Source organism: Vanellus vanellus, assembly GCF_965231255.1.
Source record: "Vanellus vanellus genome assembly, chromosome: 27".
Lineage (NCBI taxonomy): Eukaryota > Metazoa > Chordata > Aves > Charadriiformes > Charadriidae > Vanellus > Vanellus vanellus.
Window position 1 is genome coordinate 2,598,253 of NC_138932.1, and position 21,582 is coordinate 2,619,834.

General features: G+C 66.9%; 1 protein-coding gene across 1 annotated transcript; it reads right to left on the minus strand.

Moving 5' to 3' along the window:
* Window positions 1-6,382: 6,382 nt before the first annotated feature.
* NES (nestin) lies at window positions 6,383-15,662 on the minus strand (the record flags this gene model as incomplete). Its single annotated transcript, XM_082495928.1, has 4 exons — window positions 6,383-10,507; window positions 11,172-11,245; window positions 13,694-13,818; window positions 14,850-15,662. The coding sequence occupies 4 exons, from the start codon at window positions 15,660-15,662 to the stop codon at window positions 6,687-6,689; spliced, it is 4,833 nt and encodes a 1,610-aa protein (XP_082352054.1). The 3' UTR covers window positions 6,383-6,686.
* Window positions 15,663-21,582: the final 5,920 nt, after the last annotated feature.

The following is a 21,582-nucleotide window of genomic DNA, read 5'->3' on the forward strand; positions in this document are numbered from 1 at the left end:
GCCCCAGGGATAGGGGTGCATCTCCCCAGGGGGGGGGGTATTGTCCCAGGGATGGGGGTGCATCGCTTGGCGGGGGGGGGGTATTGTCCCAGGGATAGGTGTAGTGCCCCAGGGGGGGGGCATCACCCTGGGGATGGAGAGCATCACCTTGGGGGGGGGGTTATTGCCCCAGAGATGGGGGTGTATCTCCCCAGAGATGGCAGAGCATCGCCCCGGGGGGGGGGTTTGCCCCAGGGATGGGGGTGTAACACCCCGGGGGGGGCATTGCCCCAGGGATAGGGGTGCATCTCCCCAGGGGGGGGAATTGCCCCAGGGATGGGGGTGCATCGCTCGGCGGGGGGGGGTATTGTCCCAGGGATGGGGGTGTAGTGCCCCGGGGGGGGCATCACCCTGGGGATGGGAGAGCATCACCTTTGGGGGGGGGTTATTGCCCCAGAGATGGGGGTTTATTGCCCCAGGGATGGCAGAGCATCGCCCCGGGGGGGGTGTCCATCACCCCAGGGATGCAGGAGCATTGCCCCGGGGGGGGGCATCACCCTGGGGATGGGAGAGCATCACCTTGGGGGGGGGTCCATTGCCCCAGAGATGGGGGTTTATTGCCCCAGAGATGGGGGCGTATCGCCCCAGGGATGGCAGAGCATCGCCCCGGGGGGGGGGTCGGTCACCCCAGGGATGGGGGTGCACCATCCCCGGGGCCCCCATCCCCCTCCCCGCTGCTGACGGACGGCCCCAGGCGGCATTCCCGGTGGGGTCCCGCCGTGGGGCTCGGCCGGAGGCATCCGCGCCGCCCCGATTTGGCCGCAGCTGTCGCGGCACTGGGGCACAGGCCCTTTTTGGGGGGGGGGGGGAAAGAATGTGGGGGTGTCACGACCCGGCAGCTGGGCCAGCCCCCAAAAGTGGGGCAGAGCTTATTATAGCCGGCGGGAGCTATTCCCGGGGGGGGGTCTGACCCGGGTGAAGGGCAGGTGGGGGGGGGGGGGGGGTGAGCCTCCTTCCCCCCCCCCCCCCCCCCCCCCCCCAACCGACATGTCCCCCTGGGGGTGTCGCGGGAAGGGACGGTGCTGGTTGGGGTGGTCTCGCTGGGGGACGGACGGACGGACGGACGGACACCCACCGCCCGCATCCCTGCTCCGGTCTCGCGTGGGGGACCGTCCTGCCTCTCCCGTAGGGGTGGGGGGGTTTTGGGGTCCCCATCGTTGTCCCCACCGCGCATCCCCCCCCCCCCGGGGGACAGCCCCGGTGGCCCCAGCGTGGCTCCCGCTTGCCCGCATTTAGCATCCCCGAGGGCTCATTTTGGGGAGGGGGAACGGGGGCTGCCCGCTCCCCTCTGGCTGTATTTTTAGTCCTTTCCTTATAAGGTTCCCATGATTTTTGGGAGCTGAGAGCGGAATGAAGTCATCGCTGAGGTCATCCCGCCTCGTCGCCCCCCCCCCCCCCATCCCCCCCCAATCCTCCTCCCCCCCCCCCCCAGCGCGGACTCACCCCACAGAGAGTTTTTGTGTGGGATCCATTGAAATCCCCCCTTTGGCCCAACCTTAAAGGAAACAAAACCCTTCCCCGGGCTGGCGGGGGGCCCAGGCTGCGGGGGGGGGGCTCCGGGGGGGGGGGGCTGGGGGGGGTGTGTGTGGCTCTTAAAGCACTAGCCCTGGCCAGTCCCACCGTGGCCGCGACCCCCCGGCACCCCACCTGCCCTCTCGCACACGCGTGTGCACCGGCACGGGGCTTCCGTCCGGGAACGCCAGCCGGTTTCGAGTGCGGGGTTGGCACCTCCGCTTCCCCCCCCCCCCCCCTCCCCCCAAAAGCAGAGCCCCCCCCCCCCCCAAATCAGCTTGTGTGTGCTGGGCTGGTGGGGTGGAACTGGTGGGTGGCACTGGTGGGGCTCAGCAGCCTCCAGTTTGGTGGGGTGGCTTTTGGTCTGCTGGGGGGGGGGTGGGGTGGGGGGGCGAGATGCAGCCCCCCACCGGGGTCGGGAATGGGGGGAAGAGGGGACGCTTGGTCCCGTCGGGGCACGCTGGGTCCCATCATGGCATATTTGGTCCCACGTGTGGTCCTGTTGGGGCACAGTCAGCCCCGTCGGGGCAACCTCGGTCCCATCAGGGCTCACTGGGTCACACTGGGGACACGCTCGGTCGCATCGGGGACACATTTGATCCCATTGGGGACACCCTCAGTCCCGTCGGTGGCACACTCGGTCCCATCAGGGAGTCGCTCGGTCCCATTGGGGACACATTTGATCGCACTGGGGACACGCTCAGTCCCATTGGGGACACGCTCAGTCCCACTGGGGTCACGTTTGGTCCTGCTGGGGACATGCTCAGTCCCATTGGGGACATGCTCGGTCCCACTGGGGGCAGACTTGGTCCCACTGGGGACACACTCGGTCCCATTGGGGACACATTCAGTCCCACCAGGGGTGTGCTCGGTCCCATTGGGGACACGCTCAGTCCCACTGGGGTCACGTTTGGTCCCACTGGGGACACACTCAGTCCTGCTGGGGACACATTCGGTCCCATTGGCGACACACTTGGTCCCACTCGGGGCACACTGGGTCCCACTGGGGGTGTGCTCGGTCCCATTGGGGACACATTGGGTCCTATTGGGGACACATTGGGTCCTATTGGGGACACACTCGGTCCCGTTGGGGACACATTTGGTCCCATTGGGGACACGGTCCCATTGGGGGCATACTCAGTGCCACTGGGGGCACATTCGGTCCCATTGGGGACACGCTCAGTCCCACTGGGGGCACACTGGGTCCCACTGGGGGTGTGCTCGGTCCCATTGGGGACACACTCAGTCCCACTGGGGTCACGTTTGGTCCCGCTGGGGACATGCTCAGTCCCATTGGGGACATGCTCAGTCCCATTGGGGACACGCTCGGTCCCACTGGGGGCACATTCGGTCCCATTGGGGACACATTCGGTCCTACTGGGGACACGCTCGGTCCCATTGGGGACACATTGGGTCCTATTGGGGACATGCTCGGTCCCACTGGGGACACCCTCGGTCCCATTGGGGGCGCAGTCGGTCCCATTGGGGACACATTCGGTCCCGCTGGGGACACGCTGGCGCATTTCTCGCAGCGGCGCACGGCTCTCCCGGCTGCAGCCCCGGGGGGGGGGGGTGGAGGGGGGTCACAAAGCACCCGCCATCCATCCCCACTCCCCCCCGCGTCACCCCCCCCCAACCCTCGGCAGCCTCCTCCCATCCTCCTCCTCCTCCTCGGGGTGAGGAAGGGGCTCCCCCTCCCTCCCTCCCTCCCTCCCTCCGTCCCCCCCCCCCATCACCATCTGTCCCCCCTCGTGGCTTTGTCAGCACCGATTGGAATGCGCCTTCATTTCGGGAGGAATGTCACCCCCCGCCTGGCGCGCCATCTCCTCCGCAGCATCCCGCCGCCATCCCGCCGCGCCCGGGACCCCCAACCCCCCAACCCCCCACCCGGCCTTTGGGCGGCTCCGTTTTTGGGGGAACCATAGTAGGAGGGGGGGGACACAGGGGAGGGGGTGTCTTGGCGGGGGGGAGGGGGGTGTACCGGGGCTGACACAGCCCCGAACTCGCCGACGGGGTACGTTCGGGCCAAGGTCTGATTGAACGCAGGCTCGGCGCCTGATTAAACTAATCGGAGGGGGTTATTTTTTATTTTTTTTTATTTTTTTTATTTATTTATTTTATTTTATTACGGTGTTTGGATCCGTTGGAGTTTGGCCTTAAAAGGAAAACCGTCGCTTTCGGGCAGGGGAGGGGGCCGGGGGCTTCGCAGGGAGGAAGGCAGATAAACGTCGGGTCCTTATCGCTCCCTGGCTCCGAGCATCCCCGGGGCGCTGGCGCGGGGACGGTCGGGCTAAATCCGGCGTGTGGGCGAGCGGCGAGGCCGGCTGGGGCGGGCGACCCGTCCCTGAGCACCCAAAGGAGCCATGCGAGGCTGTGGGTGTCGTCGTCCCCCTGTCCCCCCCCCGGGGGATGCCACCGCCGCTCGGGTCCCCTCGTCCCCTTGCCCGGCCGTGACTCAGCCCTTTGCCCGGCATAAAGGAGCCCATTCTCCAACTGGAACCTGATTTATGCGCCTCTTCCCGCGCCGTCCCCACGCTTGGCCGCACAACGGGGCGATTGAGCCCCCTCGGCTCCTCGTAGCCCCCCACCCCCCTTCCCCCTCCGTTGCAGACCAGCGCCCTTTAGGAGAAGGGGCAAAAACGGGGTGACGGGGTCCCCCGCCGCCATGCTCGGGGTTCCCCGGCGGCTGCCGGGACCGGGCAGCGGTACGCCGTCCCGCGGGCAGCCTGCCCGATGCCGGCAGGAATAGCGGCTGGTTTTGCTGGCTCACGGCTGACGGGGCTGGCACGGGGACGGGGTGGGCTGGCATCCCGTCCTGCTCCCGGCCAGCCGGCCCAGGGGGCGGACGGGCAAGTGGTCGGGCAGCGGTGAGCCCTGAGGGGCGTCCGCTGGGCCCTGGGGATGGGGGAGCATCGTCCCAGGGGGGAACGTCACCCTGGGGGTGAAGGAGCATCATTCCAGAGGGATCCACTGCCCCAGGGATGAGGGACCGTCAGCCCAGGGGGGAGCATCATTCCAGGGGGATTTATTGCCCCAGGGATGGGGGAGCATCATTCCAGGGGGCTGCATCACCCCAGGGAGGAGCATCACCCCAAGGATGGGGAGTATCATTCCAGGGGGTTTCATTGTCCCAGAGATGGGGGAACATCGCCCCAGGGGGGGTACATCACCCTGGGGATGGGGGAGCATCATTCCAGGGGGAATTATTGCCCCAGGGATGGGGAGCATCATTCCAGGGGGATCCATTGCCCCAGAGATGGGGGAGAATCGCCCCGGGGGGGGTACATCACCCTGGGGATGGGGGAGCATCACCCCAGGGGGCTTCATCACCCCAGGGATGGGGAGTATCATTCCAGGGGGTTTCATTGTCCCGGAGATGGGGGAACATCGCCCCCGGGGGGGTACATCACCCTGGGGATGGGGGAGCATCGTCCCAGGGGGGAACGTCACCCTGGGGATGAAGGAGCATCATTCCAGAGGGATCCACTGCCCCAGGGATGAGGGACCGTCAGCCCAGGGGGGAGCATCGCCCTGGGGATGGGGGAGCATCACCCCAGGGAGGAGCATCACCCCAAGGATGGGGAGTATCATTCCAGGGGGTTTCATTGTCCCGGAGATGGGGGAACATCGCCCCAGGGGGGGTACATCACCCTGGGGATGGGGGAGCATCATTCCAGGGGGAATTATTGCCCCAGGGATGGGGAGCATCATTCCAGGGGGATCCATTGCCCCAGGGATGGGGGAGAATCGCCCTGGGGGGGGTACATCACCCTGGGGATGGGGGAGCATCACCCCAGGGGGCTTCATCACCCCAGGGAGGAGCATCACCCCAAGGATGAAGGAGTATCACCCCAGGGGGCTGCATCACCCCAGGGATGGGGAGTATCATTCCAGGGGGTTTCATTGTCCCGGAGATGGGGGAACATCGCCCCCGGGGGGGTACATCACCCTGGGGATGGGGGAGCATCGTCCCAGGGGGGAACGTCACCCTGGGGGTGAAGGAGCATCATTCCAGAGGGATCCACTGCCCCAGGGATGAGGGACCGTCAGCCCAGGGGGGAGCATCGCCCTGGGGATGGGGGAGCATCACCCCAGGGAGGAGCATCACCCCAAGGATGGGGAGTATCATTCCAGGGGGTTTCATTGTCCCAGAGATGGGGGAACATCGCCCCAGGGGGGGTACATCACCCTGGGGATGGGGGAGCATCATTCCAGGGGGATCCATTGCCCCAGGGATGGGGGAGAATCGCCCTGGGGGGGGTACATCACCCTGAGGATGAAGGAGCATCACCCCAGGGGGGAGCATCACCCCAGGGATGGGGAGCACCATTCCAGGGGGATCCATTGCCCCAGGGATGGGGGAGAATCGCCCCGGGGGGGGTACATCGCCCTCAGGATGGGGGAGCATCGCCCCAAGGGGGGTGCATTGCCCCAGGGACGGGCGACCCTGTCCCCAACCCATGTTGACGGATGACCCCGTGCTTTCCTAGCAGAAAGCAACCTGGAAACGCAAACACCCCCCCTGCCCCAGAGCTGCTGCCCCCTCCCGTCCCCCCTTCCCCCCCCTCCCCCCCCCCCCCAGAGCCGTGGGAATGAGGAGAGCCGGGCTGCAGCGGGTGCGAGGGGGAGGACGAGGTTTTATTAAATTAATGTCAAGGCAGCGAATACATCCGGCGTGGGTCAGCCCGGCGAGCATCGGGGCCGGGGACCCCGGGGGTGCCCTCGCCCCACGGCGCTGGGTACCCGGGGTGCAGCGTGTGGGGGTCCCCAACCTCCGGTTGGGCTTTCCTGGGGTGGATGTGTTGGCGAGGGGGGGGTGAAAAGGGGGAGAGTGGAGGGAAAGGGGAAATATGGGGTTTCAATTAAATACAGCCGCCCAGAGGGGGTAGAAAACGAGGCCGGGGTCCCGGAGCAAGCATGCGAATTTGGGGGTGGGGGGGCGGGAACTGAGCTCGGTGGTTCTTCACTCTGAAAAAGGGGGTGCCAAAAAAATCCACGCGACCATGTTAAAAATCATAAGGAGGCGGAGAAGCGTTAGGCGGGTGAAATGAGGGCGCTGGGTTTTGGCAGGGAAGGGGCTACCGGGGGAGGGGGGTACGGGGGGTGGTGGGAAGGGGGTTGTCCCCCCCCCACTGTCACTCGTCCCCTGGGGACCAGGGCTCCTGCTCGGCTCTCAGCCGGCACGCCGGCGGCTGGTGGGGCGCGAGGCGCGAGACGTCGTCCCCCAAAGCGGACGGCACGGGGATGGATTCGGCCCCGCCGTGCTTGCCACGCTGCTGGGGGGCACCGGCCAGCTTGGCGGCGGCGGCGGCATCTGCGGGAGCGGGAGGCTGTGGTGGCATCACTGTGGTGGGCTCTGCCGTCTCGGTGGGGAGCTCCTGCGCCGGCGGCACGCCGGCCATGCCGTTCAGCACCTCCTCGGTGAATTCGGCCAGGTCCTCCAGGCTGGTTTCCCGGTGCAGCCCATTCTCAGCCCCAACCGGCCCCTCCGGCCCCGGTGCCGCATCCGCTGGTGCCTCCTGCACCGTCGGCTCCTCCTCGCTGGATGAGGCGGGTGAAGAGTCTTCTCCGGCGTCCCGGGGGAGCTCGGTCTCGCCGGGATCCCGCTGCCCGCCCTCAGCCGCCCTCGCCCCCATCACCAGCTCCTGGTTGAACTCCAGGGCTTGCTCAACTATTTCCAAAATATCCGAGTCTTTCATGACGTCCGCCGGCACCTTTGCAGAGAGGTCGGCCTCCTCTGGGCTTTCTTTAATCATCTCCGGAAAACCTCCCTGCTCCGGCGGGGAGCCCGGCCGAGGTGGGTCGGCCTCGGGGGGCTCCTCGTCCCTCCTTGGGGGAGGACTGTCACCGTCTGCTGCTTCCTCCTCCACAGATGGCTGCTCGTCCCATGGCCGCTCCGCTGGGTCGGGCAGCGGAGAAACCGGCATGCCCTGGGCCTGGAGCTCTGCCGGGGGGACGGGCTCGGCCGCGTCGTGGTAGGCCGTGCCGGGTTCGTCCTCCTCCTCCTCCTCCTCCTCCTCCTTCTCCTCCTTCTCCTCCTGCCCCACCAGCCCCAGGTCGCGGCCTGGTGGTGTTTCGGCACTGCCGGCGTCGCTCTCCAGCTCCACCGTGCCGCCGAGCTCCTCGTCCGACTCAGCAGCCAAACCCTCCGCGCGCTCTGGTCCCTCGCGCTCACCGGAGCCCGCGGCACCCCGGGCTGGCTCGTCAGCGCCTCCTGCTAACGGCCCCGCGGCCCCGGGGGAGCCGGGGTCTGCCTCGGGCACGGCTGGGCCTTCCTCCAGCTCGGCGGTAAAACCTCCAGCATCGTCCTCATCCTCATCTTTCGGCATCTCGGGTTCTTCCCTGGGCACCTTCACGTCTTCGTCTGCTTCACCAACAAATGCCTCAAAGAGCCCTTCGTCCTCCGGCACAGGAGATGCTTCTCCAGGAGCTCCCACATCATCGTCGCCAGCTTCGGTGGCTTCAACTTTAATTTCTTCAAAGTCCTCGGAGATCTCAGCTTCCTCCGAGCTGGAAAGCTCTTGGTTGGGAGCAGAGACCATGAAATAGCCTTCCTCCTCCTCGGCACCCTCTGCCGCAGGGGCTGCCTCCATCCTTGACTCCTCTTCAGGGCTCTCTGGCACGGTGGGAGCTGGTGGCTTCTCCCTCCCTTCCAGCCATCCTTCATCCTCCGGAGCTATTTCGGAGGCGGGGGCTGTCTCCGTGGTCTCCTCGATCTCTGGAGGGTTTTGGCCGGGTGCCACCACAGCCAGCATCTCCCCTTGGTAGAGGTGCAAGGGCGTGCTGTCCGGCAGCGTGTCCTCCAGCTCCACTCTCCTGCCCGGCCCCGGTGCCTGCTCCAGCTCTCCCGATCGCCCATCCTCCTCCTCCTCCTCCTCCTCCTCCTCCTCCTCCTCCTCTGCCAACTCGCCCCTCTCCGCGCCTTCACCCGGCGCCTGTTGAAGCACCGCGGGGCCGGTGCTGCTGCTCTCCAGCTCTCCCGAATCCAAGCCGAGTTCGGCGTCGGCATCCTCATCCTGCACCTCCCATGGCTCCTCCGGACCCTCGGCCGGCTCCTGGCGGTCCCCTTGCCCTGGAGCATCTGTGGGTGCCGGGGTGGGCTGCCCCGTGGCGCCCTCCTGCTCGTCCCTCGCCAGCGCCGCGGCCGGCTCAGCCTCCGGCGGTGGCCGCTGCTGGCTCGTCCCCTGGATCTCGTCGTCTTCTTCCTCGTCTTCCCGGCTTTCCTCCAGCTCTGCCGGCAACCCGCTGGCCTCTCTCTCCTCCCTTTCCAGCCCTCCTGCAGTTGGTGGGGCGTCATCCGTCCAGCTTGGCTCTTCTGGCCCCAGAGCCCCATCTGTGTCCTCTGCTGTCACCTCCCAATCCTCCGGGCAGGTTTTTTGGCTGTTGCCGTCATCCCTCCCACCCCAGGGCTCCTCTCCCGGCTCCGGTTCCAGCTCCTCCTGCTCCCGCACCTCTTCCGCAAAGCCATTTTCCTGCAGGTCCTCGGGCTCCTCCTGGGCTCTGCTCTCCTGGCCCAGGGCTGGAGGTCCCCCAACATCTCCTGCCCGGGGGTCTTCTCCTCCCAGCGCCTCCCCGTCGGCTTCTCCCTTTTCTCCCTCACCATCCTTCGCTCTGCCTGCGTCCTCCCCTCCCACAGCATCTTCTTCAGCCTCCGACGAAGCCTCCTCTGCTGGGATGGCCTCATGGATGCTGGAGGGCTCCTGCTCTGGGCAGGGCTCCCGCACTGACCGCGTCTCCCGCCCCCTTTCCTCCTCCTCTGCAGCCGGTTCGGTCTCGCACACGGGCATCTCCCCGGGCTCAAACTTTGCCTGCCCTCCATCAACCAGGTCCTCTTCCAGGCGACTTTCCGTGGGCAAACCCGGCTGGCGTTCCCCGGGGACGGCAAAGGCAGCTTCAACTTCTCGTTGCGGGGACTCCCCTTCTCCCGCGTCCATCCCTTCGCCCTGGAAATCGCCGTCCTCCCCGCGGGGTCCCCTCTCCTCCTCGTCCTCCGAGGGGCGCGATGCCTCCGGGCTTGCGGCCTCCGCCTCATCCTCCCCTCGCTCCGCCTCTTCCCGCCTGGTCCCCATCCTGCCCGGGCCACTCCTGTCCTCTTCCAGGGCCACCGCTTCTGGTTCCTTTGGGCTCAGCACAGTGGGCGTCTCCTCCTCCCACGCTCCCGTCTCATCCCGGCTTGCCGCCGCACTCGGGGAAGAAGCCGTGCCGCGGGGATGCGATCCCGACGGGGACACGGCTCCGTCCCGCGGAGCGCCGCACTCCTCCCCAGTTCCGCCTTCCGTTTCGGGGGCTTCGCCATCCCCGGCACCCTCCGAGGGGTCTTGCCCTTCCTCGGCCCCTCTGCAAACTTCTGTGGGGAGAAGGGGGTCGGGGGCACGGGCAGCGCCGAGCGCGGGCTCTTCTTTGGGCTGAGCGTCGTCTTTCATCTCCTTGAGAGCGTCCTCCAGCGCCTCGCTGACCAGCTGGGCTGGGTACCGCAGGCTGCCGGAGGGCAGCGATGCCGCCGGCTCGGCGCTGCCGTTGTGGGTCTCCGCCGCAGCTCCGGCTGGAGGATGCTCCTTCCCTTGGCCCGGTTCCCCTCCGTCTCCCCCTGGCCAGGCAGGACCCTCTCCCCCCGGGCTCCCCGGCTCCGGCGGCACAGGGCTGGGGGGATCCAGGGAGAGAGAAGGGGCGGCTTTGCCGGGCTGCGAGGGGCTCGCCGTGGGGCGGCCGGGGGCGGCCGTGCCGGCAGCCTGCGGTGCCGCGGCGTGGAGGACCGAGCTGATTTTTCGGAGCTCCCCGGCACCGGGGCTCTGGCTTTTGGGTGTCGGAACGTCGCTTTGGGCTTTCGCCGGTTGCCCCCTCGCTTCGGCCCTGGGGAAGACGGAGGGGCCGCTTCGGTGGTCCCGGGGCAGCAGCCGCCTGGCTTCGGCGCTCGCCGCCGCCAGTTTGCTGCCACCGCTCACCTCCAGCTTGAGATCTGCAAAGGGGGGGGGGGGGGGGGGGGCGCGGGTGAACCTGCCGAAAAACCGCTGGCGCAGCTCCCCCGCCACCCCTCCCCTGCCGCCCGGGCGCCTCTGGCCGCCTGCAGCCCCCGCTCCTATTTTTAAACAAACAGCCCCTTCGCGGAAAGTGGGAAAATTCCGCGCTCCAGTGCAACCGGTGCCGACGCTCCCGGGGGGATTCGGCACCGCGCAGGGGGACGACGCTCTGCCCGGCTGCGGCCGCGGCAATCGGGTCTTGCTGCTGGGGGGGGGGGGTGGGGTGGGGGGAGAAGAGCGCAGGTGACGGGGCTTTCCTTGGTGTGTTATTTTTGGAGGAAAAAAGAAATGCTCAGCTTGTTACGACAAGCCGCCGTCCCGCCGGGCACGCGGCGCCCCTCCGGCCCTCCCCGTGCAGGGCAGGAATTAAAAACAAGAGGCGAAGAAGCAGATAAGCCCTTATCTGCGCTGCGGCGGCGGCGGCTGTGAGCCCCGTGCCAGGAGCCCCCCGGCCGCTGTTCTCACCTTCCTATCGCTGCCAGGAAAATGTTCGGGTCTATATTCAGCCTCACCCTCCGAAATTCCCCTGCCCCCCCTCCCCGCCCCCCACCTCGGGGTGACACGGCGGCGGCGATGCCGGGGCCGAGGCCGGTGCTGCCTTACCTCGCAAGCCGTTGGCCAGCTTGTATTCCCCGGTTGGCATCTGCAAGCGGGTGCTCTCTGCTTCCAGCAGCGTCCTGCCAGGAGAGGAGTGGGGTTGGCGCTATGGGGTGGGAGGTATGGGGTGGGAGGTATGGGGTGGGAGGTATGGGGTGGGTGTTATGGGGTGGGTGCTATGGGGTGGGTGCTATGGGGTGGGTGTGATGGGGTGGGCGCTATGGGGTAGGCGCTATGGGGTAGGCGCTATGGGGTGGGCGCTATGGAGTGGGAGCTATGGGGTGGGAGCTATGGGGTGGGTGTGATGGGATGGGTGCTATGGGGTGGGAGGTATGGGGTAGGCGCTATGGGGTGGGTGTTATGGGGTGGGTGCTATGGGGTGGGTGCTATGGGGTGGGTGCTATGGGGTGGGCGCTATGGGGTAGGTGTTATGGAGTGGGTGCTATGGGTGTTATGGGGTGGGCACTATGGGGTGGGTGCTATGGGGTAGGTGCTATGGGGTGGGCGCTATGGGGTAGGTGCTATGGGGTGGATGCTATGGATTGGGTTCTATGGGGTGGGCGCTATGGGGTGGGCGCTATAGGGTGGGTGCTATGAGGTGGGTGCTATGGGGTAGGTGCTATGGGGTGGATGCTATGGGGTGGGTGCTATGAGGTGGGTGCTATGGGGTGGGCGCTATGGGGTGGGTGCTATGGGGTGGATGCTATGAGGTAGGTGCTATGGGGTGGATGCTATGGGGTGGGCGCTATGAGGTGGGTGCTATGGGGTGGGTGTTATGGGGTGGGCGCTATGGGGTGGGTGCTATGGGGTGGGTGCTATGGGGTGGGTGCTATGAGGTGGGTGCTATGGGGTAGGTGCTATGGGGTGGATGCTATGGGGTGGGTGCTATGAGGTGGGTGCTATGGGGTGGGCGCTATGGGGTGGGTGCTATGGGGTGGATGCTATGAGGTAGGTGCTATGGGGTGGATGCTATGGGGTGGGCGCTATGAGGTGGGTGCTATGGGGTGGGTGTTATGGGGTGGGCGCTATGGGGTGGGTGCTATGGGGTGGGTGTGATGGGGTGGGCGCTATGGGGTAGGCGCTATGGGGTAGGCGCTATGGGGTGGGCGCTATGGAGTGGGAGCTATGGGGTGGGAGCTATGGGGTGGGTGTGATGGGATGGGTGCTATGGGGTGGGAGGTATGGGGTAGGCGCTATGGGGTGGGTGTTATGGGGTGGGTGCTATGGGGTGGGTGCTATGGGGTGGGTGCTATGGGGTGGGCGCTATGGGGTAGGTGTTATGGAGTGGGTGCTATGGGTGTTATGGGGTGGGCACTATGGGGTGGGTGCTATGGGGTAGGTGCTATGGGGTGGGCGCTATGGGGTAGGTGCTATGGGGTGGATGCTATGGATTGGGTTCTATGGGGTGGGCGCTATGGGGTGGGCGCTATAGGGTGGGTGCTATGAGGTGGGTGCTATGGGGTAGGTGCTATGGGGTGGATGCTATGGGGTGGGTGCTATGAGGTGGGTGCTATGGGGTGGGCGCTATGGGGTGGGTGCTATGGGGTGGATGCTATGAGGTAGGTGCTATGGGGTGGATGCTATGGGGTGGGCGCTATGAGGTGGGTGCTATGGGGTGGGTGTTATGGGGTGGGCGCTATGGGGTGGGTGCTATGGGGTGGGTGCTATGGGGTGGGTGCTATGAGGTGGGTGCTATGGGGTAGGTGCTATGGGGTGGATGCTATGGGGTGGGTGCTATGAGGTGGGTGCTATGGGGTGGGCGCTATGGGGTGGGTGCTATGGGGTGGATGCTATGAGGTAGGTGCTATGGGGTGGATGCTATGGGGTGGGCGCTATGAGGTGGGTGCTATGGGGTGGGTGTTATGGGGTGGGCGCTATGGGGTGGGTGCTATGGGGTGGGTGCTATGAGGTGGGTGCTATGGGGTAGGTGCTATGGGGTGGATGCTATGGGGTGGGTGCTATGGGGTGGGCGCTATGGGGTGGGTGCTATGGGGTGGGCGCTATGGGGTGGGCGCTATGGGGCGTGTGGGGGGGGGGAGCGGGCTCCTGCACCACGGTGAGAGCCAAACCTCTCCCGCCGCGCCCCAGCACACCCCGCTGGGCTAACGGCGCCGGCTTGGCGGGTAAACTGAGGCACCAAAGGGGCTACGGGCGGTTTCGCCGCCCGCTGCTGACACCCCCCCCCTTCCCCTTCCCCCCCCCCCTTTGCTCCTGTCTCCCTTCCCCATCCCCCTGTCCCCGGGATCAGTGTCCGCGCCGGGTGACATCACCCTGAGCCGGGGAGGCCCCTCGATGGGGCAGGGGACAGCCCCTATTCTCATGCTAATTGTCCCCCCAGTCCCCTGGCAGCCCGCCTTTGTCTGGGACCAGCTGGAAGGGTTGGAAAAGGGGCTCCGGGCTGCCCCTACACAAGACAACCCCCCCCTACACCCCCAAAACCTTCACCCGCCGTGGTGTGGGGGTTCAGCCCCGACTCCCTACTGGGGGAAGCGGGTGGTCCCCAGTCCCCCCCCCCCGTCCCCCCTCACCTGTAGGTGGCCACTTCCAGGCTGAGGGACATCTTGAGGTGCATGAGCTGCTGCCGGTCCTCCAGCACCTGAGCGATCTGCGCCCCCAAACTCTGCTTCTCCTGCTCCAGGGCCTCCATGGCCGACTGCGGGTGGCACAGGGGGACGTGGCGGTGGGGGACACCCCCCCACCCCCCCCCCACACGCACACATCAGGGGACATCTCAGCCCTGCCTGGATGTGGGCCCACACCGGCGGCTCTCCCTTCCGCCCTCGGGGTGTCGCGGGGAGGGAGAGGGGTCCTGAGGTTTTGGCCCTTTTTTTGGGGGGGGTTGGGGGGGGGGGAGGAGAGGAGCGGGGCTGGAAAGCGATGCGGGTGGGGGGGGGCTGTGGGATGAGGTGGTGGGGGGGGTGGGGGGGGATTTGGGACCGCGGGACAGCGGCGTGGGAAAGAAGCATCTTTTGGGGTGGGCGGCCGAGCCCGCGGCCCCCTCTGCTCCGTGACGGCCGTGGATGGTGTCCCCCCCCCCCCCCCCCTCCACCCGGAACAAAGAGGGACCCTTCCCCGGGCAGCATCGGCGGCGTCCCCCGGTGTTTCCAGCCCTGTCCCCCCCCCCCCAATTCGTTATCCCCCCCCCCCCCCCCAACCTCCCGCTGCTGAATGACTTTTGCAGCTGTTGAGCTGCAGCAAAGTCGGTCGGAGTTTATCCTCCCCCCAAACTCCCCCCCCTCCCCCCCCCCCCAACCCCATCCTCCGCCTGCACCCCACACTTTGGGGGGGGGGGGGGGGGCAGGAGGAGCTGCGGTTCCCTCCGGGGGCTCTGGACCCCTACGGGACGCGGAGCCGCGGCCCCCGGGGAGGGTGTGTATGGGGGAAGTGGGGGGGGGGGGGGGGGGGGAGCACCCGGTGTCCGGGTGCTGTAGGGCGGCTCCGGGTCCCTGTCGTGACGAGGATGTCCCCGAACCGCTCTGCTCTTCCTCCCGCCCTCCTCACCTTCCTCTCCATCCGCACCTCATCCCGGGTCACCTTTGCTCCCTCCGTCTTTCCTCCCCTTATCCATCTCCCCCCTCCCTTTGCGGGATGCCCTGAGCATCCCCCCCCACCCCCACCCCCCCCAGCACCCCCAGCACCCCCCCCAGCACCCCGCTCTCCTCCTCTCCCACCGCCTTCACCCACCTGGAACTTCTCCGTCTCCCCGCGCTGCTCCTGCCACTGCCGGGCCAGGTTCTCCTCCAGCATCTCCTTCCGCGCTTTGAGCCCCACCAGGTCCTTCTCCAGGTGCTGCAGCTGCAGTTGGCTCTGTTGGTTGTCCTCCACCGCCTTCCAGAGGTTCTCCTTGGCCTGGCAGAGGGAACCCTCCAACTGCGACACCTCCGTCTTGTAGGTCTCCACCGCCCCTTTCCAAATCTCCGACAGCCTCTTGGAGTAGTCCTCCACCTCCACCGGTTGGAAAGCCGCCGGCGCGCAGCGGAAGCTCTCCAGGCTCTGCGTGAAGTTGGCGATCTCCCCCTCCAACCCCGCTTTCTCCTCCTCGTGCACCTCCAGCAGGGCTTCCACCTCCTTCTCCAGCTGCGCCGCTCTCTCCTTCAGCCAGATCTGCGCCCTCCTCTCCTCCTCCAGCTCCTTCCTGCTCAAGGAGAGCAGCTTCTTGGCTTCTTCTCGGGCTGCCTGCTCCCTCTGGCACTTGCCTTTCACCTGCTGGACCTCCTCGTAGAGGTTGTCCCTGGCCAGCTCGGCCGCGCACTTCTCCCTGAAGGCGCGATCCAGCGCATCCCGTAGGGTTCGCAGCTCCTCCTCGTACTCGGCCCGCCGCGCGTCGCCGGCGGGGCCGCCCTTGGCGGTCTGGATTTCGGCTCGCAGCACCTCGTTCTCCTCCTCCAGGAACTTCACCCGGGCCAGGTACGCCTCCAGCCGCTTGTTGAGGTCCCACATCTGCAACGACTCCTCGCCCAGGGCTCTCGCCCCGGCCAAACTTTCCATGCTCAGCATCGCCGGCGCTGCCGGAGGATGCCGGAGGCTCTGATGCCGACTATGCCAGAGGATACCGGAGGCTCTGATGCCGGCGCTGCCGGAGGATGCCGGAGGCTCTGATGCCGACTATGCCGGAGGATACCGGAGGCTCTGATGCCGGCGCTGCCGGAGGATGCCGGAGGCTCTGATGCCGACTATGCCAGAGGATACCGGAGGCTCTGATGCCGGCGCTGCCGGAGGATGCCGGAGGCTCTGGGGGAGACGGAAGGCAGGGAGGGAAGCGAGTGGCCGGGCGCGGAGGGGAGCGCAGCTATTCATACTCCACGCCGGGCGAGTGGGAGGCCCCTGAGAGCCGGGCGAGCGGTTGGGCTTTAACTCTTCCGCAGCCGGACCGGTTCCAGCCCCACGTGGGCTCGACGCCGGCTGCCGGAGGGTTTGAGCCCCACTCCTGGTTTCCCAGCCCTGGGCAAGGGCAAAGGTGGTCCTTTGGGAAGGCGGTTTGAGGAGTGGGATCCTGGCACCCGGCGTGGCTCGGCTGGGAAAATCCCTGTGTGTGTGTCCCCCCCCCCCGCCCCCGTCAAACAAAGCCCCGTGCCGGGGTGCCGGAGGGCCGCGGTGGGGCTCGGCGTGGAGGTTGGGGGTCCGTCCTCAAGGGCTTGGCTGCGGGCATCCCTCCAGCGCGGCTCGCCGGCCCCGCGCGGCTCCGAAACCCGGGGCCATGGGAGCCCGGATGGAGCCCCTCGAGGGTCTCACCGTCTCGGGGAGGTGACGGCTGCACCGGGGTCACCTCGGTGGCCGGGGCAGGATTGAGCTCGGCGTGAGCCACGGGCTCCGGCCGTACGGGCATCCCCTTCACACAGGGAGAGCCGCCGCGGGGGGGGACGACGGGGGGGGCACCGGGCATCACCCCAACCAACCCCCCCCCCCCCCAACCCTCCTTGGGGTGCTGCACCCAGCTGTGTCCAGCGGTCTCTCTTTCCAGATGTGCGCGGCGGGAGGCGCCCAGCGGAATCGGGAGCCCAGCGGGGACTCGCGGTGGCGGCCGGTGGCCGGTTTCACCGGCAGCCTCCGAAACTTGGCAGGCGCCGCCGCCGCCACATGTGGTTTCGTTCACGGCTTTCACCCGCGCGGCCGAACCGTCACGGTGGGGTTATATGAATCACTTCTGGGGATTATTATTTTTTATTTTCTCTCTCTTTTTTTTTTTTTTTTTTTGGGGGGGGGGGGGAGGGGGGGGAGGTTTCTGCGAACAAAAGAGGCAGGAAAACACATCATTTGGGGAGAGACTCGCCGCCAGCTTTTTCTCCCCCTCCTCCCTCTGCCGCAGAGACGGTGGTTTTCCCGCGGGAGGGGTCCCCGCTCCGTCCGTCCGTCCGTCCTCGCCAGGGCAAGGAGGAAAAGAGTAAATGTCCCCTCCGGAGTTGTCCCAAGGGGAAGGTTCCAGGAGAACTCCTCTGGAGCGGCGAGCAACAGTCCCCTCTGCTGGCAAAGGCCACCCAGAGCCATCCCAGAGCTCCTTCCAGCTCCATCCAGGAGCCCGGTGGGGTCCCCGCGTCCCCCCACCTCTGGGAACAGCTGTAAAAGGGGGTCTGGTTTCCCCCCCCCCCCCCACCTCCGGATGCTGCCGCATCCCCTCTCGCTGCCTGGCTGGTGGTGGTGGTGGGAGGGTGGGGGGGGTGTGGGGATACCCCAGCTTGGGGGGTCCCCAAAAGCATCGGCTTCCCAGCTCATCTCCGGCCAGACAGCCTGTCCGCCTCCCCGGCCCCCGGCTCCGGTTTGCCTCTCGCAGTCGGGATTGAAATGCCATTAAGCAGCGCGGGGAAGCGCTGAGGTGGCGGTCATTCATCTCCGGGGCTCCGGAGCTCAGGGCGGCGGGGTGACGGAGCCCTGCCGCGCGCCTTCAGCCTCCTCCTCCTCCTCTTCCTCCATGTTTCCATAGCGCATCCGCTCCGGAGCCCGCCGCTCGGCTCTTCCACCAGCTCCCAGTTTCCTCCTCCTGTTGGGTGCCCGTGGGGGTGACTGGGCGCCCCAGGGCTGCCCAAGGGCCACCAGCCCCCAATATTGGGGTCCGCCACCCTCGGGATGGAACGTTTCCTTCCTCCCTGGCCTCGCTGCCCTCTTCCTCCTCATGCCTTTGCTTTGGGTTGCCCCACCGTGCCTGGTCCCCTCTCCCTCGGCCAGCACTGGGGCTCGCTGGGACAGCCCCAGATCCGGCAGCCCAGGGAAGAGTCGGGATGCCCAGGGGGTGTAGAGGGGTCTCAGCGCTTCCCCGCCTGGGGGCAGAGCTGGGGGGGCACCCCGGGGTGGGGATGTCTGTGTATCCCTTCCTTCTGTGGGGTGCTCGGGGTGGGGAGTCACTTGGGGGAGGGAGGTCCGTGTCCCGGGGGGATGCTCGGGGTCAGGATCCGCTGGGATGGGGACATCCATGTATGTCCCGGGGGGATGCTCGGGGTCAGGATGCCCTGGGATGGGAATGTCCGTGTCCCTGGGGGATGCTCGGGGTCAGGATGCCCTGGGATGGGGACATCCATGTCCCTGGGGGATGCTCGGGGTAAGGATCCCCTGGGATGGGGACGTCTGTGTCCCTGGGGGATGCTCGGGGTCAGGATGCCCTGGGATGGGGATGTCCGTGTCCCTGGGGGATACTTGGGGTCAGGATCCGCTGGGATGGGGACATCCATGTATGTCCCGGGGGGATGCTCGGGGTCAGGATGCCCTGGGATGGGGATGTCCATGTCCCTGGGGGATACTTGGGGTCAGGATCCGCTGGGATGGGGACATCCATGTCCCTGGGGGATGCTCGGGGTCAGAATCCCCTGGGATGAGGACATCCATGTTTGTCCCTGGGGGATGCTCGTGGTCAGGATGCCCTGGAATGGGGTTGTCCTTGTCCCTGGGGGATGCTCGGGGTCAGAATCCCCTGGGATGGGGACATTTGTGTCCCTGGGGGATGCTCGGGGTCAGGATGCCCTGGGATGGGGATGTCCATGTCCCTGGGGGATGCTCGGGGTAAGGAACCCTTGGAATGGGGTTGTCCGTGTCCCTGGGGGATGCTCGGGGTCAGGATCCCCTGGGATGGGGCCGTCTGTGCCCCCCCGTCCCCATGAGGCGCTCGGGGGGGGGCGGTGTGGGGAGCAGCAGCAGTTTTGGGGGGGGGCGGTGTGGGGTGGCAGTTTGAGGGTGCCGCAGCCCCGCAGCCCCCGGCGGTGCGTGCCGCCCTGGCGTGGGGGCCCGGCGGGGAGCCGGCGAGCTTGGCACGGGGTGCGCGGCAGGCGCTGCTACGTGGCTGTGAGCAGGGCTGGAGGAGGAGGAGGAGGAGGAGGAGGAGGAGGAGGAGGAGGAGGAAGCACAGCTGGGCATTGGGGCCCTGGACGCAGCTGGGGACCGCCTGCAGCGGGGGGCTGCCGATTTTGGAAGGGGTCCCCGTGGGGCCGGACCCCTTCCACTGCTGGGGTTGAGCGTGGGGCAACGGGGAGAGCTGGGAGGCCCCCGATATCTCTGGGGCTGCAGGCAGGGGTGGGGATTCTCTGATGTCTAATAAGGGTTGTGCCCCGCTGCCGCCTTGCTCCTCTCCCTCCTCCCCCCCCCCCCCCCCCTTCCAGGGGCTGGATGTCCCAAGGGCTTTGCCCCACCGATGTCACCGGCCAGGAGGGACCAGGAGCTGCCCTGGGAAGGGGCAGGCAGAGCGGCAGCCCTGGAGGATTCACTCTGAGCCGGCGAGGAAACCCCGGCCAGGACGGGAACATTTGTTCCCAATTAGGATGGGGGGACGATCCTTGCCGAGCCGGCACGCCGCGCTTCCCCCGGCCCCGAGTCTTTTTGCCGCAAAAGTGCCGGGTGTAGGATGTGACCTCATGGGTTGGGGACGGGGTGGGGGGGATGGGGTGGGGGACGACGGGCAGAGGCCGGGGCAGCCCGTGGGTTTCACCCCTGCTCATGCCGGTGTCCATCCCAGTGTCCTGGTGTCCATCCCAGCTGTCCCAGTGTCCATCCCAGCATCCATCCCGGTGTCCGTCTCAGTGTCCCGGTGTCCATCCCAGCATCTACCCCAGAGTCCTGGTGTCCATCCCAGCGTCCATCCCGGTGTCCATCCCAGCATCCATCCCGGTGTCCATCCCAGCATCCATCCCGGTGTCTGTCTCGGTGTCCCGGTGTCTGTCTCAGTATTCTGGTGTCCATCCCAGCATCCACCCCGGTGTCCATCCCAGCATCCATCCCGGTGTCCATCCCAGTGTCCCAGTGTCCATCCCAGCATCCACCTCGGTGTCTGTCTCGGTGTCCCGGTGTCCATCCCAGCATCCACCCCTGTGTCCATCCCAGCGTCCATCCCGGTGTCTGTCTCGGTGTCCCGGTGTCCATCCCAACATCCATCCCGGTGTCCATCCCAGTGTCCCGGTGTCCATCCCAGCATCCATCCCGGTGTCCATCCCAGTGTCCCGGTGTCCATCCCAGCATCCATCCCGGTGTCCATCCCAGTGTTCCGGTGTCCATCCCAGCATCCACCCCGGTGTCCCGGTGTCCATCCCAGTGTCCTGGTGTCCATCCCAGCGTCCATCCCGGTGTCTGTCTCGGTGCCTCGGTGTCCATCCCAGCATCCATACCAGTGTCCATCCCAGTGTCCCGGTGTCCATCCCAGCGTCCACCCCGGTGTCCCAGTGTCCATCCCAGTGTCCTGGTGTCCATCCCAGCGTCCATCCCGGTGTCTGTCTCGGTGCCTCGGTGTCCATCCCAGCATCCATCCCGGTGTCCATCCTGGTGTCCCGGTGTCCATCCCAGCATCCATCCCGGTGTCCATCCCAGTGTCCCGGTGTCCATCCCAGCATCCATCCCGGTGTCCATCCTGGTGTCCCGGTGTCCATCCCAGCATCCATCCCGGTGTCCATCCCAGTGTCCCGGTGTCCATCCCAGCATCCATCCCGGTGTCCATCCCAGTGTCCCGGTGTCCATCCCAGCATCCACCCCGGTGTCCCGGTGTCCATCCCAGTGTCCTGGTGTCCATCCCAGCGTCCATCCCGGTGTCTGTCTCGGTGCCTCGGTGTCCATCCCAGCATCCATACCAGTGTCCATCCCAGTGTCCCGGTGTCCATCCCAGCATCCATACCAGTGTCCATCCCAGTGTCCCGGTGTCCATCCCAGCATCCACCTCGGTGTCTGTCTCAGTGTCCCGGTGTCCATCCCAGTGTCCATCCCAGCATCCACCCCGGTGTCCATCCCGGTCCCTCACCGCCATGCGGTTGCCCGGAGGGCAGAGCGTTGCGGTGTGCATCGCCCGCTGGGCTGCACCGCTGCAAACGAGACCGTCTCCGCCGCCTGTAATTATTTCCCAGGGCGACGAATGATTAATTCTGCTCAGGAGCTGCGGCTTTCTGCAAACTCACCCCAGCAATTATCTGGCGGGCTCCGCGCCGGCCACCCTCCCCCCCCCCTCCATCCTCCCCGGCCAGAGGATGCTCCACGCCAGAGAAAGTTTTGGGAGAGATCCAGTTAAAAAAAAGCCCCCGACGCCGACTCGTGGATGCTGTGCTTCTCCCGAGGGGGCTGGGATCTGCAAACGGGGGTCCTCAGCCGCACCCCCCAGACCCCACTGGGTGCCCGGGGCTGCGTCCCGCCACGGCCCTGCAGCGTCAAACCTAAAGATTCATTAATTACCCCGACTGGCCGTGACAAGGACGCAGGTGGGTAAACTGAGGCACGGCACCCGCTCTCCGCGGGACCGAGCTCGGCCGGGAATGCCGTGCCGGTGGGGTCACATCCGGCTGTTCCCACCGCTCTTTTGGGGCTGACGAAGCCCCCGTGTCCCTCCGGCCCCCGGACGGTGCCTCCAACCCCGGTGGGGGGTCCGCCGGCCTGGCTGCAAAGGGGGTTTTACATGACAAAGCCTCCGCTGGCTACCGGGACCCCCACCCGTGGCCCCCTCCCCATCCAGCTGAAGCTGCCA